We start from the raw sequence: 17,172 nt of genomic DNA, 5'->3' as shown, positions 1-17,172 counted from the left end.
ATGTTGTGAGCCCCAAATCCCAGTTCATTGGAACGCATGCCAGGTGTAGGGTTCTGGCTTGTCCTTGAGATGGGTTCACTTTCTCCACCATAAAGTTCTCTGCTATATATTTTGTTTTAGCCAGAGGCCTGCTTCCTGGTTCCAAGTGTGTTTTATGTTCAAGTCTGTCTCACTGATTTCATTGAGGCTTTTTTCTAGGTAACGTTGCAGCCAAAGTTGGCCTTGCAGTCAAGGTTACTTTAGGTGACTGGTTTGGTTGAACTGTTACTTCACCACATTTTCTGAATGCCCCCCAGCCTGGAAAAAAAACTGTTAAGAAATATCAGACTACTGTTTACTAAATTGAAGGTTTTACTATGACAGTGAGAGAGTCCCAAGGGTTTAGGCAGCAAAACTGGACCCAAAAACTTTAATTGAAGAAGGAATAAACCAGGGGTAGGAGCCTCCTGATGTTGCTGAACTCTCATCACTTATAGCAAGCATAGCCAGTGGCCAGGGTTGATGAGGAGTTCCCCACACCAGAAATAATTATTGGGTCTCTCATATGGTAGCTGAATGTGTTGACTTAGGTCATCTTTCTAATCTTACCCTGTATGTCCTCTGTTTTATTCCCAGAGCAACTGAATCATGGAGCTTCGAGTGGGGAACAAGTATCGGCTGGGAAGAAAAATTGGTAGTGGATCCTTTGGAGATATTTATTTGGGTGAGTTTGTCCTAACTGTAGGAATGCATCTTCTAATAGCCTAGAACATTTTGGAATAGTGAACTGGTGTGTGTTGGTTCTTATGTGTTTCTTCAGCCTTGTATTCTCCTCTTAACTAAGGAGGCTAAGGGCCAGAGGAAAAACAACTCCTTTAGACAGAGACCGGGGGGACATACTCTTTTTATCTGATGCCTGGAATTCATACTATTTTTAAAAACTGAGGTGTGGTAAGATTTCTGTACTACTGTAAAGACGGCAAGCATTTCTCACAGGGCTTCTGTTCCTGGCCCCTGCATTCGTGTCGGTGGAGTGTGTATAAATGTGCCCTCCTTTTCCCTCTTCTGGGTCAAAAAGGACCATGCACTGGCTATTGTGCGAATTGGACGCACCTAAAATAGTCGCCGCCTGTATTCATTAACAAAGATGGTGGTGGAAGTTCTCAAGCTGCAATATGTTCAGCACTGTATAACAGTCTGACCCAACCTGGTGCTTTCCAGATGTTCTGGACTTCAACTTTCATCAGTCAGTAAGAGTTGTCAATGATCGGGGATAATTGAGGTTGTCCAACAACGTCTAGAGGACATCTGGTTGGGGAAAGGTGCTATAAAATCTTGTATCTGTTTTTTGGATTTTGTATATAAAGTACATGTTCGTTATTTTATGAACATTTATAACCAGCTGAATATAAAAGTATTCAAGCAGTGTATAAAACATGATATATAAAAGCAACAATGTTTTCTTTAATCTCCACATTATAATAATAATGGTAAAGTCAAAATAGTTGGTACAGGTTTCAGCTTTCAACAACCTGATGGATTACTTAGATCAGAGTCCTTGCTGGTAGCGCCATGTCTAGCAAAGCTAGGGCAAATGAAATAGGTCTTTAAAAAGATGTCTAAAACAAAGAAAAGAAAAGGCAACACATATGGCAGAAGGAAGAGTGCCAGGGTAGTGGTGTTGCTACCAAATGATGGTGCTACTGGTAAGGAATCCTCAGATAAAGAAATCTAGCAGGTCTGTGTATATGGGCAGGTGGTTTTCAGGTAACCTTGTTTTAAAAACCTTTATATCCACGTAACCCTTCTACTGCAAGGTATTCAAGATAGCTTATAATCCAAAGCAATCTGTTAACAAACACACCACACAACAATGGAAATGGCAGCAGCAAAATAGGCAGGCAAGAAACATCAATGACATGTTAATGGCCGAAAAGTTGTGAGAGTATACTGGGACTTGACATCTAAAAAATAGAAGGCCAAGTATCAAATGTGGGTCTTCCTGCAGAAAATAAGCCCTGCCCTTAGTCTTAGCTCACCTGTCCCCTTTGACAGTGGGGGCACCCAGTTCAGGACTGTAGGGGTTACGCTGTGTTGCGTGCGTTTGTTCCCTAATTGGGAAGCCCTTTTTGCTAGCTTGTGGCAACTAGGCTACGAAGCTGGCTGCTCTCGGGAAAACTGGCTTGTGTGACAAAACGTGCTTTGCCACTCTGCTGTGTTGCACATCCCTGGTGTAGAGTATGCTTGCAAGGTTATGACAATGGCGGTCTTAAGGATTCCTCCTCCTATATGTCTCGTGTAGTTCTGATCACTGAGGGTGTGCAAGGGCCAGAGAAAAGAATTCAAATGCTTACCTCCTGTATTTCTCTGATTGGGAAGGGGGAGATTCTTTTAGGATACCCCTTAGGTTATGAATTGGGGGGGGTGCTTGCCTTTTTTCTTTTTTTTACTTTTGAGGATGTGGACTTAATTATGTTTGTCAGTGCTTTGGCTTATTTTTATACTGCCAGGCTTCATGTCTTCCTCTTGACAACCCAGGGATCTCTTCTCATAATCAGTCCAAACTATCTATTGTTCTGAATGACCCTACCTTTTTGTGTGTGTGGGAATATATAAAAAAATTAAAAAATTGTCCAGTAGCACCTTAGAGACCAACTAAGTTTGTTCTTGGTACAGTATTAGCTTTCGTGTGCATGCACACTTCTTCAGATACACTGAAACAGAAGTCACCAGACCCTTATATATAGTGGGAGGGTGGGGTAGGGGTTTTTTTGTGTGTGTTCACTTAATGGTGTGCCTAGAGGTAAATAAAAAGTCCTAGGTGCGGCTTCCCTTCCCAGGGCTGCATCCGAAAGGGCTACCCTCTGAGTGATCTGTAAGGTGATGCCTCTGCATGCATAGCTTCTGTGTAGCATGTATCTGGCTTTCCCAGCTTCTAGCAGGGTGTCACATTGCAACCTCCCATCTCCAGTTTCCACTCTGGCATTGCCACAAGATTTGCCAGCCCCACTGTTTCCCAGATGCCTCCTCTTGAGTGTGGTTGCTTTGGGTTGTTTTCTTCTGAGCTGCCCTGCCTTAGTTTTCCAGCGTAAACCTTCCATTTTCTGCTTATTTTATTGATATATTTATACATATTCAGATTTTTATAAGCTGCTTTTCCACCTAAAAGAGTCCTCAAAGTGGCAGGTGACAATGCAGTTATTAAGGATACAACTAAATTGAAACAATACACATTAGCCTGTGTTGTCATCCTTCTGGCTGTGTTTTGAGTCCTCCTGTGGGTGGATCATAATACTGGGCCTGTGTTCTTTGCCCACTGGAAAATCCTGTTCCTCTCTGACACCATGGAAATGGGCTTGTTTGATTTTAAAATTTTATATCCTCTTCATTTTACTTAAAAACAAATGAAAAGTTTAAAAAACAATATTTTTAAAACCCAATTTGTTATGGTATTGAGTGTGGTGGATATGGTGTCTCTGGCTCTATCCTTCTATGCTTAGGCCTGTTAACTTGTACCCCATCTTGTCACCTTTTCCTTTGACTATTTATTTCCAAGATTCTGGTTTCCACTTGTCAAAAGCCCTCTGCTCCAACTGGATATCTGCCATACCTATTTAGCAACCAAACTTGTATTTCTCTCTCCTTCCAAGGTCTCAGGGTAGTTTTCTCACACTATCCCTTTTTACCCTGTGAAGTAGTCTATCCTGCAAGTGATTTTGTCTAAGCCCCTGGTGAGCTTTGTGGCCCCGCAAGGATGCAACTTTCTCTGTGTCTGCAGAGTATGGTTTGGACCATACTTGCAGTGGGGTTTTCTGATCTACTCTTTTAATGAGGTTCTGGAAACGGATGTGACATAAAGTGACATGGATTTTAAAAGCAGTTCCCCCCACAATAGTAGTATCTAATAATAATAATAATAATAATAATAATAATAATAATAATAATAATACCCTATATGTTTGTGTGCCTAATAATTGATGCAAATTGTTTTCAGAATACCTTTGAATGAAGCAGGATATGAACATTTAAATTGGGTGTTGAGTCCGTCTGTGCTGGGAGAGCCACAGGTTCCTAACTCCCGCCAGGCCTCATGGCCAGTGGTCATGGATGATGCGACTTAAGTTCAACATCTGGAGGGCCACAGGTTCTCCACCACTGGCTTAAATAAACACAACTTTGAACCCAGGTCCCTCTGGTCCAAGCCCTATGTTTTTCCAACTGCATCCAACTGGACTAGCTTTTTCTTAAACCTGAAAGAAGACCCCCACCCACCTAACAGGCTACTTCAGCAAGAGCTGTTGGGCCCTATTCTGCTTGCACCTTGAATGCCTGCTGATTTCCTTCATCGCCTCTGAAATGTTCATCCATCCCTTTTATTCCCAGCCCTGTATTGGCTGTATATTTTTGTTTGCAAGCCCTTGCTTACAAAGTACTTCCATGGTCTGTTGTGCATCAGTTAGGAACTTGCTGCTACAGTGTTCAGTAATATGTAATTTGTAGTTATCAATTGATTATGGTAATTTGGTAGCACTTTGCTGGCAGCTACATATTTTTTAGCTTTTTCTGCTATTCCAGAACTGGTGCACAGGTGGGGAGCTACAATATTTATTGCCTGTATTTTAAGTTCAGCCTTTGGTACAGGGTTGACAGGCTTCAAGCAAGGGATGGTGGTCACTGACACTGCACATATAGTGGTTGTACTGCAAATGCATGATTGCTTCTAAGATGAGGGTCAGCAAGTATACTTTGGGCAATGCCATGTTGAACGTAGAGATGAAGCAAGGTGCAGTGTGCCCTCTAGGAATAAAGATGGCAGAACTGTCCATCCCTTTTTCTTGCAGTTGTGAAAGTATGGGCATAGGCAAAGATGGAATATGTCTGGCTTGAAGCCTTTGCAGTTTTGCAGTATAAGATAAACGCTGCATATTCTTGATTAGGAGTATTTCTTTATAGTTTTTCTGTTAAGTAACAGACTCTTAGGTGATGGCAGCTTGTTTTTTCATTCCTCCTATTTTGAATTTTGTGGCGCTGCTCAAGTGATGGGGGGCACCAGTTCTCTGGCCAACCATGAGTTTTGGAAAGCTTCAAAAATTGATGTCTGATGAGCTGGTGTATTTAATCCTTCCCAAGATCCAGTAGCCATTCAATAGTTTCATCTCAATGTCAACATGAGCGGATTTGAAAATGTCTCAGTCAGCTCAGCCCCCACTGTTCTTTCTCTCCACTTGCATCCTTCCTCTTGGTCTTTCCACCTTTTTTATTTCTCTGTCCAATAAGTGCTAAGTGAAGTGTATTTCATTAAATGCAAGCACTTGTATTTCCTACCCCACCACAAAATAACTGAAAGCGAAGTAGGTAAATCAAAAATTGGCTGGCTGCTTCTGCACATGCCAACCACCGTGTGGATTTATTGAAATTGTGCTCTCAGGATGCCAGCCCAGTTGTGCAAATCAGACTGGAGTGACTTACCCCAGAGGGAGGTTGCTTGTTGCTTGGCAGGCCTGGTATTGGAAAAAAGAGCATTGGAGATCAGGCCGAGAGACTGGGGTGTCCTGGACTAGACACCCTATAAGCCTCTTTTGCATTCTATGATTCTGTAATTCAATGGCTTTTATAAACACACGTCTGGAATGTGGAGACTTTGCTTTCTGTTGTGAAGACTGTTTGGTTTGGGAGGCTCAACTGAGCAACACTGCTGAACCAATGGGGGGGGGGAGAGGTGGGTGATCCTGAACACAGTAACTGCTTGGGAGGGGTGTGTGTGTATTGTCATTGGATCCAGAGGGAGAACTTTTATCTGCAGGAGTTGCTACAGGTTGGAATAGAGATTTTTCTCCATCAGACACGGAAGGCTGTTTGGCAAAGCAGGGCATGCTGGGTAGCTGGTGGTGTCTGCTTGGACAGTTCCTGATGGCAGGCCCCTCCCTCGGAGGGAGGGGGTGCGTTCCCTTTGTTTCCTAGCTAGTTAACTCTCTCTCTCCCTGCCTGACTTCACCCATCTGCTCCATTCCCATCCTTTTCTTTCGCCGCTCGGTAACAAAAAATGACAGGGAGGAAAGGTGGTGGCAAAATGTCGTTCTGCTCTTGAATGCCAATAGGGGTGTGTTGAGTGTATTTATGTGCCCCCAACAAGTCCGTGCATCTAAATTTTCCAAAAGGGCCCCTCGTGAAGACTGTCATTTTCACTTAGGCTGGTGGCATCAGTCTTTTTGTAAGACTTTCTCCGTCATGCCACCCCCACCTCCCCACATTTGAGCAGTTTGAAACAAATGGATTTTGAAGTACGCGGCCCACACGATTGAATGAGACAGGGGGTGGATGCTGCGTAGGATTGTTGATGATTTCCAGATTTCTCAGATCACTGAAGCATAAGGTCTTGGTAGCATTTGTATCTATATGGAATGAGGCAAAGGAACGGGATTGCTTCTAACTACCCTTTGTTGTCTTGGCTGCTTCATAATCTTATTTGTAATAGCAAAGGCATGATTATGATTGGATATGGTTTCCTGGGGATTTATCTCGTATGGGGACGGTGCCTGGTGTTCACTTGACTCTTCCTTCTGTGTTTGAACAATGAGGTGGGGATTATGGGATGGGCTGGGGAAAGACAGGAGAGCAATGGAGGGAGTTGCAGGTAAAGTAAGGCGGTTGGGGGTTCAGGAAAAGGCTGGCTGAAGAACTGGGGTTCGAGGAGGAACCTAAATGGAAATAAGCTTTATAAATGAGCCTTAGGTATAAGCACCAGTATGGTTAAAGACCTGGGTATGAAATGGGGAGAAGTATGCTATTTTCATTTTTAATGTAGTCTTTGTTTTTGAAAGCATTTCTGACTTTTAGCAGGCAAGTGGTTATTTATCATTACATTTATATCCCACCTTTACTGCAAAAAAGATCAAAGTGACACACAAAAGTTTCCCCTTCTCTCCATGTTACCTTATCAACAACCGTGTGGGGCAGAATTACACTGAGAAACTGTGATAGTGAACTTCGTGGCTGGGTTCAGGATTTGAACCCAGATCTCCCAGATTCTTGTCCAACACTTTAACCACTACTCCAAATAGGTAAGAGTTCTTGTACTCTGAGCGGCATTAAATTCAGTCTTCTTCTTACCTTGTTCTCTGGTGTAGGCGGCAGGGGCTTCTGTCATGCATAACTGGATGGGACCAGGAAGATTTTGGACTTGGCTATGAAAGAAAGTTGGGTCTTTGCTCATGCCTGCTGCCTTTTGTATTGTCCACACTGCTCTGGGCTCCTTGACTGAGCAGTCCAGAGACAAAACCACTCCAAAGAATGAATGCTACATAGATACATAGAATGTATGAGTGAGATAATGACACCACCTCCTGTTGTGGATTTGACTTGTGAGGCTTTTTAAATATATTATCCTCCCCGTATGCTCTGCTGCCCTAAAAAAAAATCTAATTAGTGAGTCACAGCCTAAAATACAGTTTTTAGGAAAAGGTAGGCAGCTTATGTAGTAGTAGTAGTAAGATGTTGGCGAGGATTGCTAAATAAGCAGTTTGCATACAACTTGTGTTGGGGAAGGACCACCATGGCATGAGGACAGAGCACTATGCTTTGTATGCGCAAAGGTACAGTTGCTCACACTGGTATCTCCAGGAGGGAAAAAAGAGGTTTGGGTAGCAGGTGATTGGAAAGAAAGCTCATCCTGAGTCTAGAGAGCTGCCTGCCATTTCAGAGCAGACAAAGCTGGGCAAAATGGACCAATTAGCTGGCCTGGTCTAGAGCAGCTTTCTACATTCTGCTTACAGATTCTTTCGAGGTAGAGGACTATTTTGAATGGCTGCTTGGAAAAAACCAGGTACCCCCTTTTCAAGATGTGTGTGAGGCCTCCAGCCTAAAGGAGAGGCCTCTTGATACAACTTCTCACATGGCATTCTCAATACTGCCTTAACACTTGTAGGATTCTAGACCAGCTTACAAAAATACCTTGCGTGTGGCCACTGATGTTATAAATGGATGCCATTTTTCCTGAGTCTGCAGACGACAGACCTGAAGCTGTGACTCAGATGTCAGCTCCTATGTGCCCACAGCCTCCCTCCTCCCGGCTAATCTCATTGGGGTTGTAGCTTTAAAGCCTAGTGACAACACTCTTTAAATGTCAGCATTAACTTTGGTTTGCTGATCATTTTAGCAGATGGAGTGAGAATAAAGCCCATGGGAAGGGGGGGGAGAGGACTAGGAGTTCCTACAGAGAAGGAAATGCAAGAGAGAGAGAGATACAGAGAGAGGCAGGCACCGCAGGTTGTATAACTCTGGTCCTAAGGGGGAACGTATCTTCCTAATGAGTAATGCCGGGCATGATGATAAGATAATGGCTGAGAATTTAAAAGCGGAAATATGTGTTATGCAAGTGCCATGCACTATCCTATTCAAGTGAAGAACTGAGTTGGTGGATCACATCCCTGAATTTACACCTTGCCCTCAGGGCTATGACTAAAATGGAGTGCAACTGCTTTGCCAAACAAAGTTCACTGACAGGTTGGTGATGGCAGTACTTTTGTCTCTGTGGATGTTTGCTTCTCTTCTCTCCCCCCCCCCCGACCTGTTCAAATGATTGCTTCACACACATGTTCCTGTGGAAAATGGAAATCTTCCTTTCTCTGGCTGGTATATCAGAACATACTATATTCCCAGCCTGTTGTGCCTTGTTCTTTATTTCCACAAGAGAGAGAATGTTGCTGATGAACACAGAGCAAGATAGGGGCTGTTGCTGTTTTTTGCTTTGGCCATTTTTGCCCACAATTGCAGAACTGTGTGCTTGTTGGCTATTCCTGCAGTGTAGATAAGGACAGAAGTCTTTTACTAGGTCACTTGCCAATAGGGTTCAACCCTGTAGGGAAATACTGCCCCCTATTCCCAGATGCATAGGAGCAGGCTGCTGTTGCACTCTGCACATACATAGAGGTGTTTTTTATTGCTTCACATTGTCAGTACCAACTTCCCAGAACTGTACACAAGCTAAAAGGGCTTTCCTTGGTCCAAACTGCTCTGTGCTGCCATACCTGTGCACATAAGTGTCGTGAGATGACTTTGAGGTGGTTCACACATAATGCCAGACCATGGTTTGTTCCGACATGAAAGAGCAGTTAAAGATGGCTTGGAATCTCATGCTGCTTCAGTGTGGCACTTCCCATAGCTTGTTTTTCCCACTGGGTACTTAGTGTGTTCTTTCCCTACAACCCTGTGTTGCATGACAGGGAGCCATCCAGATGTTGGACTCAACACTCATGAGCCCCAGCCGGCATGGCCCGAGGTTCAGGGGTGATGGGAGTTGTAGTCCAGCAGCATCTGGAAGGTCATGGGCTCTATATCCCTGCAATATTGGAATCGGGATCAAATTCTGATTTTCAATCCTGGTTTGCAAGTTTAGTGAAAACTGTGGTTCTAATACAACAGCAAATGATGCTTTGTCTCAAAGTAGAAGGGCAGAGATCAGGCCGGAGAAGAATGGTGGGAACTGCTGCACATACGCAGTGAAGGGAGCCCCAAGGCTTACTAAGCTCTACTCCTTTGAGTAGGTCTAGTGGGAGTTTCTGCACCTTAGGGTGAGTGGCTAACTGGCAAAGTGGATCACTCCTGAAGCCCCAAACTAGATTTGTTTTCTTGGAAACTTGCCCCAACATGTCCCTTGCATGATCATGATTCTGCCTATAGAAGGTCACTCAGACTTTGAAAGTTCAAGAAGCAGTGACATTACAATATATAGAATGGCAACTGACCAGTTTATGGTAAGCCTGAAAACCTCAATTTGTGTTCAAAGCAGTGCACCTCCTCTTACCTTTCTGTTCATGAAGGGAGGTTAAATCAAATATTGCTGCTCTCACTGTTCTCTTATCCTATGGCCTGTTGATTTGCCAAGCCTCTGTTTTGCATGGGTCATTCTTTATTAAGCACTGCAATTTGTATTTGAAAGAAACAGTACCAAGCTTCAACTACATTCAACTACTTTGGACTGTGAAGTGTAGGGTCTAGGTCACTTTTGAGCTTTGCATAGAAATGTCCCTGATAGCATTCCATGGCCTCGGGCTCTGTTGTTTACAGCATTTTTCTTATACCCATATGTGTATAAAATAAAAACATGCATAATATGTAATTTAATAAAAATATAAACAATATATATTTACCCTTTGCAGCCTTCCCTGCTCCTAGCTTTCTTACCTTTCACTTGCTACATAGTCTCTAAGCACCTTACAACATTTTAATAGCATAACAACAATACATTGCAATTTAAAAAACCCAAAAACTTGTAGAATAGACTCAGTAAAGTAGCAGCAAAGCTACAAACATAAGTCTGACCAAACTGCGGGAGGCAGTGGAAGACAGGAGTGCCTGGCGTGCTCTGGTCCATGGGGTCACGAAGACTCGGACATGACTAAACGACAACAACAAGCAAAATTTCTTATCAAGCAAAATAATCAGAATCAGACAAATGCCTGGGACAAAAGTTCTTACCTGGTGGCAAAAAGACATTAATGACTGGGCCAGGCAGACCTTACTGGGGAGACCCCCTGCACAGACAGGAAGCCAGAACCAAAAAGGACCTCTTCCTTGTTACCATTCCTCAAATCTCTCTGCGAGGAGGCACCCAGGTAAGGGCCTCTGATACAGATCTAAGAGCCCCTATAGGGTCATGTTGGAACAGACATTTCTGAAAAATACTGGGGTCCAGATCTGTATAAGGCTTTAAGATCAAAACCAACTTTTTGAATTGGCCTTGGAATGTAGAGGCACCCAGTGCAGCTGAGCCAATATCAGCTTTATATGATCATTTTGCCTCAAATCTGTTTGCAATTGGGTAGCTGCATTCTGTACTATCTGGTGTTTCTGAACAGTTTTCCAAAGCAGCCTCATGTAAAGCACAGTGCAGCCAGGTTATACCTGTTCAGATAGGGTTGTAGCTGATCAGCAGCCTAAGCTTCTGGAAGGTGGAATTTGACACCACTGAAGCTACCTCTTCAAGTAACAGCAGTGGATCAAAAACTATGAACCTGCTCTTTCAAAGAGAGCTCCCCATCTCCAGCATGCTGCACACCACTCAGCTGAACAGGTGAACCACCCACCAGCAGCATCTCAGCGTCATCAGGTTTAAGCTTCACTTTATTGACACTCATCCAGTCGGTTATTGCAACCAGGCAGCAATTCAGCACATCACTGCCTCACCGGCAGAAGATGAAAAGGCAAACTAGAAATGAGGCCGTTTCTAGTGACAGCATGCTTCAGAGCTCTGTATGACTCCTGCTTTTGTGTATATGTTAAATAGCATGGAGGACAGAACCAGCCCTGTTGGACCCCCTCACTGGAGAACCCACAGGGGCGTGCTGTATTCTCCAGGCACCACCACCTGGAGACAACTATCCAAGTAGGAGTGGAAGCACTGCAGCATTGTGCCTCCAGCCCAGCAAGTCATCCCAGAAGGATATCATAGTTGATGGTATTGAAAGCCGCTGAGAGACTAGAGCATCAAAAGGGTCACACTCCTCCTGTTTCCACCCCCCCTCAACACAGGTCATAATCCAGAGCGACTTGAGACGATTTCTGTACCCATACTGGGCCTGAATCCTGATTGAAATGGATGTAGAAAATTAGTCTTCTCCAAAGAGTGCCTGGATCTGCTTGGCAACCATCCTCTTGAGGAACTTTCCCAGAAAGGAACCTCTGCTGCTATTCTGAAACTATTTTGAACTTCTGAATCCAGGGGTTTCTTTAGGAGTAGTCCACCACCACCTTCTTCAGGTGGCCCAGGCATTAATTACCTCCCTGGCCCAGCCAGCTGCCCCCTCCCAGTCAGGTTTTGTAAGCCAAAAGGGACAAGAGTCCAAAATGCAAGTAGTTGCACAAACCTAACCATGTACCTTCTCCAAGTCCTCAGGCTGCAGGATCTGAAACTCATTTAATGATCTTTTACCAAAAAAAGTGCTCCAGGCCACCCCACCAGAATTGTTTGTTTGTGTGTAATTATCTCTGCTGTCTGTTGATAACACTTCATGCATCTAAAGTGGACGCTAATCCATAAAACCTGTTACAGTGGTACCTTGGGTTACATATGCTTCAGGTTACATACGCTTCAGGTTACAGACTCCGCTAACCCAGAAATAGTGCTTCAGGTTAAGAACTTTGCTTCAGGATGAGAACAGAAATCGTGCTCCGGCGGCGCAGCAGCAGCAGGAGGCCCCATTAGCTAAAGTGGTGCTTCAGGTTAAGAACAGTTTCAGGTTAAGTACGGACCTCCAGAACGAATTAAGTACTTAACCCAAGGTACCACTGTATAATCTTCAAGGTGTCATACAACCTCTCGCTTTGGCCATATCTAAATGTAACTTTTGATTGTAATAGTCAGAGCTGTGCATTCTCAGTGACTATGTCCAACATGGGATTTGGAAATGGAGCAAATTCCAGTATTCTAAGAGGGATAAAAAAAAAAGCTATAGGACAGCAGAGGGGTCTAGGAAGCTCTGTGTGCATAATTTCCTATGGCTGAGGGCCTAAGTTTCAGACCTCTTTAGAACATCTTCCTCTTTCACTTGCCTTATTTGGGGCAGAATAAGATATGCAAAACATGCATAATATATCCAACTTCTAGAATGCTACTTCCTTTGTATAGGCATTCTTTAGCCGCTGAGCGTTGCTAAGTGTAACAAGCCTGACACATTTGTGGCAAGACTATAAAGTTAAGATTTTGCAACCCCGGAAGCCCTAATTGTGTAAGCTTGTTATAAGCAAAATAAGTGGTGCTTCTGATCTTGCAATAACTGATTTCTTTGACATAACACTGTCCTCAGCATTCACAGACAGGCTAACAGCTTAACTGGCACCAAACCGCTCGAGCTAGGTAAACCAATACTGATTACAGAATAAAGCAGGACCAGAACGGGAGAAGAAAGGTGATTTAATTATAATTTTTATAAGTGGTAGGTAGGGGAACTGAGAGTGGAGACTGCAAAGAGTGAAAATGGTTTCCTGGCCATAAAAAGCATATTCCAGAGTCTCACTTCCTCTTCCTTCCCTAGATTCTTTGTAAATCAGGGTTAGATGTTTGTTTATATCTTACAAAAGTGTTTCTATACTACTATATCATAAAATGTCAGGACAGCGTACACCATTAAAACATAAAACACTTTTAAAACAATGCAGATACTGAGGTTCCAAGAATGCTGGAACGTATCCCCATGACTTCTGAATGACACATCCTAGAGCAGGATTCCTCACCCTCAGCCCTCCAGATGTTTTTGGTCTACAACTCCCATGATCCCTAGCTGGCAGGACCAGTGGTCAAGGATGCTGGGACTTGTAGTCTCAAAACATCTGGAGGACTGAGGTTGAGGAAGCCTGTCCTAGAGAAATCTGCTTCTTTGTTACAATTTTGCATGACCTGTGCTGATTTTAATTACGAATCTTGCTTGTTTAAATACAGATGAACTGAAACAGAGCTAGTTTTGCACAAGGTGACAAATCAATTCCTTTTGGAATCTCTTTCATTGGGGCCTTCTCTCTGTTTGCTCTTCCTGATGAGCACGACGAGCCTGTTGCCAAAATGAATGGGATGATATTCTGCATCATGCTGCAGTGAAATCACTACAGCACAGTGTGGCGAGGTGGGAAGCATCCCTGTTTCCAAAGCAACTGGGGCAATGCTCTGCCTTACTAGTATAGTGCGGTTGCCATGACAACTGGCATGTTCCCTCCCTGTGCTGAGGGCGCAAAGCATTGACTATCTTCTGCCTTCAAAGTCACAGAGCCAAAACATGGGTACATAGCCCCATGATGTTATGTTCCCTACATGATTCCTAACTGGTTGGGATCACTCAGAAGAAGAAAGCAGAGCCCTCTATCCCACCCAGCTGCAATGGCAGCACAGCAGAAGAATAAACTGAGAGCTGTGAACCGTTACCAACAGAACCAAGAAAGATACTATATACATGCATTTCAGTCAGGGACTTAGGTAGGCCCGACCTGCCTTGTTATGTTATGGGGTGGGCTCCCTCCACCCAAATAAGTATATAGGGAGGGGTCTTGGTACAGTGGTACCTCTGGTTACGAACTTAATTCATTCCAGAGGTCTGTTCATAACCTGAAACCATTCTTAACCTGAGGTACCACTTTAGCTAATGGTGCCTCCCGCTGCCACTACGCCGCCCCCAGCATGCGATTTCTGTTCTCATCCTGAGGTAAAGTTCTTAACTTGAGGTACTACTACCATGTTAGCGGAGTCTGTAACCCAAGGTGTTCGTAACCTGAGGTGTTTGTTACCCGAGGTACCACTGTACATGCCAAAAGGATGTCCTGGTCTCAGGGTCTTTGTGTTTAACCTTTTGTTTAAGGGGAGGGGGAAGCTGAAATACTTAGAGAATTAACTTTCATCAATTTATTGTAATCAAAAAATTATATGCACACACCATTACTTCAACAGCTTCCAAAATGCTATAGATGTTTTGTCCTATGTATGTTTGATTTGGGCGGCATTCGACTAAGCTTTACTCAGATTAGACCCATTTAAATTAATGGGCTTACTTTAATCATGTTTATTAATTTCATTGGGTCTACTCTTGAGTACAGCCTTGTTTAATACCATCCATTATTTCTTAGCTTGGATGCCTTATGCTCAATGATTGCCCACAAGGAAAGACAATTGGATGTATGTGTTGGCTGGGGATCTGCCGCTTTATTGGGTTAGAATTCCACCTCTGAATGTTCAAAAAATGTTTTTCACCTTCTAAAAGCTCTGCTTTTGCCTCAAACTTTTGGGAATGCAAATTTAGCACGGTCCTAACATTTAATTGTTAAATAGCTGGACATAATTTAGTATATAAACTGAAAATAAATGGCACCAAGAAAAAAGGAGGTCTGCCACCCGGGCAAATTTTGCATTTTGTTGATGGGAAATGGTAAGGAGTTACACGGGAAATCACTGGAACAACTATTTTTAGAGCAGCAGAGAGCCTCGGCCCAGATTCAAGTAAGCCTCAGTTCTGGCCCTCAGCTGCACCTGGCTCCTTACATGAGCACTGCCTAGGAGCACCTAGGAGCCAGGAGAATTGGTTAGAGATCAAGGCAAGAGAGACTGTAGCCTTCAGAGTTGAAGAGGAGGCAAGACAGGAAATGGGCAACAGTCAGAGTGGTCAGGAAAGGGGAAAGGAAGTAGGTGAAAAGGATGGGTAGGCAGGGAGAGAAAAAGAAGCCTCTGGAGGAAAAAGAGCCAGGAAAGCAGTGAAGGAATTTTGAAAGAGGTACGGTTAATATCTATTATTTTTTAAAATAAAAGAAACAGTGCATTGAGAGGCAGGGGTTAAGAGAGGAAAGCTGTTGTAGGAGGAAAAAGTGGATGTTAAAAGAGCAGGGAGAGGGAATAGGGTGAAATTAAAATGTGAAAGGCAGAAGAAGTGATGGGAGATGAATTAAAAAAATTTTCTTGAGAGTTGGAGTGAGAAAGAAATAGAAAATAAAAACCTTTCTGTGCTTAGAGCATCTCGATCAGCAAATTCCACCAGAAGTATAGAGGGTTGAATGTTACCTTTATTCTAAAACCTTCCATCCAACCAGTTGATTAAAAATGTGCCTCTGCAGCAGTGCTTAAAAACTAAGAAAAAAGAATAAAAACCTTCTTAAGATAAATTGATGTCTGGATTAGCCCCTTGTCAGAGCAAGTCTGGTAGACCTCATTGGGAAGAAAATTCCATTGGGAAGGCACGACCACTGGTAAGGTTCTGTTCTTTATAGATGACAGCTTAGCCACCAACCAAATTAGGGCCTCAGCGAAAGATTGAAGGCTGTGGGAATGTGTGCATGGAAGCAGGTATTTTAGTACACCCTTGGATTTATTTGGTTAAGACTTGGGTAGGCTGTTGAGCAGATTAGGAGTAATGAGGATGAAAAATGTTGATATGCTTTGAGAGGGCTATGTGAGAGTAAGATGGAAGTGGGTTTTGGAGGAGTTGATGGCCTGAGGGTGTTGAAGCAAATACTTGAGTTGATAGGGTTAGATATTACTGGCCCAAGGTCTCTCTTGAACAGGAGCGACAGCCACTTGCTTGCCTAATTTGTGAATTAACACTGCCCAGAATGGCTACATGTGATTGGGAGGTGACAAGACACAGAGAGACATGGGTGGGCTTGGAATGGTGTAGCAAAACTTCCCCAAGGATATGGGGCTACTGTATTCAGGTATGCTGTGGAGCCTCATACAGTGAGGCCTAACAACACTCACCCTCTAGTTTTTGTTAGCTTCTGACTTACAGAATTGGAGTGTCCTGAAATAAAAGCCATCTCTTAACAACGTATTTGACAAGTCTGAGATTGGGAAGGAGATGGTGGCGTAATCATTGCAGGCAGGCTGAGTGCAAATCTTGCTGTTGTAATTTTTGGCTGGTGGAACCTCTCTGTTCCCATAAGGGGGGGAAATGGCATGCTCCACCCTCTTCTCTCGCAACCAAAAGAGCAAAACAAAAATGATTTATGTAAAAAATAAAATAGGGTTGTGTGCAGCACTTAAGCAATTTCTTGTTTTGGTGGCAGCTAAATTTAGCTCCACCCGTGTCAACATTTAATTAAATGAGAAATATAATGGCACCCTGTGTGTCGTAGTCCCTGTGTGGTTTAATTTGCTAGTGAATCTTTTTTCTTCATTCAGAGTGTGTGAGTTAATTGATAAACCAAATGGGATTTTAAAAAATATTTCCAAAAGTATAATTGCATGCTTCGTTGAAGAGGAGGGCACCTGAAGAGAGGGAGCAGGTGGGACTGATTGTGGGACTTAACAAAAAGAAGCCAGTTGATTGTTGGCTTGCTTGTAAATGGTTTCACTGCAGAAATAATAATATGCACATTGTTTTGATGGCAGTGGCAAGAGTCCTAGGATACAAGGTGTGTGAACAAGAGCTACTCCGCCAGAAGGATACCTCGGTGCTAAGAGAATTGTGGTGTTTACAGTGCTTGCAAAGCTACTGTGCTTTTGCTGCCAGTGGGCAAAAATGGGGTGTTTCATACATTTCTGGGGTACATCAGCATGGTGTGTCTGCAGTCTTGTCAATTATTGATCCATGATATTGCTGGTTCCCTCTTTTATGTATGTTGTCCTCTGCCCTTATTGCTGCCCATTCTGATCCACACTCCTGATGTGAAAACACTTGCCCTCTTTTTGGTGTGTGCTCTCATCCCTGAAGGCCATTTTGTGCA

General features: G+C 43.4%; 1 protein-coding gene across 5 annotated transcripts in view; it reads left to right on the top strand.

The window, feature by feature from the left end:
* Positions 1-17,172, top strand: part of CSNK1E (casein kinase 1 epsilon) — a 48,479-nt gene that overhangs the window by 11,523 nt on the left and 19,784 nt on the right. For all 5 annotated transcript variants that reach the window (XM_081211129.1, XM_081211125.1, XM_081211127.1 and 2 more), the window contains exon 2: positions 616-703. In XM_081211129.1, coding sequence (XP_081067255.1) covers positions 628-703 — 76 coding nt within the window. In that variant the 5' untranslated portion in view covers positions 616-627. The remainder of the gene's footprint in view (positions 1-615; positions 704-17,172) is intronic.

Source organism: Podarcis bocagei, assembly GCF_964188305.1.
Source record: "Podarcis bocagei genome assembly, chromosome: 10".
NCBI lineage: Eukaryota > Metazoa > Chordata > Lepidosauria > Squamata > Lacertidae > Podarcis > Podarcis bocagei.
This window is presented reverse-complemented; position numbering and strand designations above follow the sequence as displayed.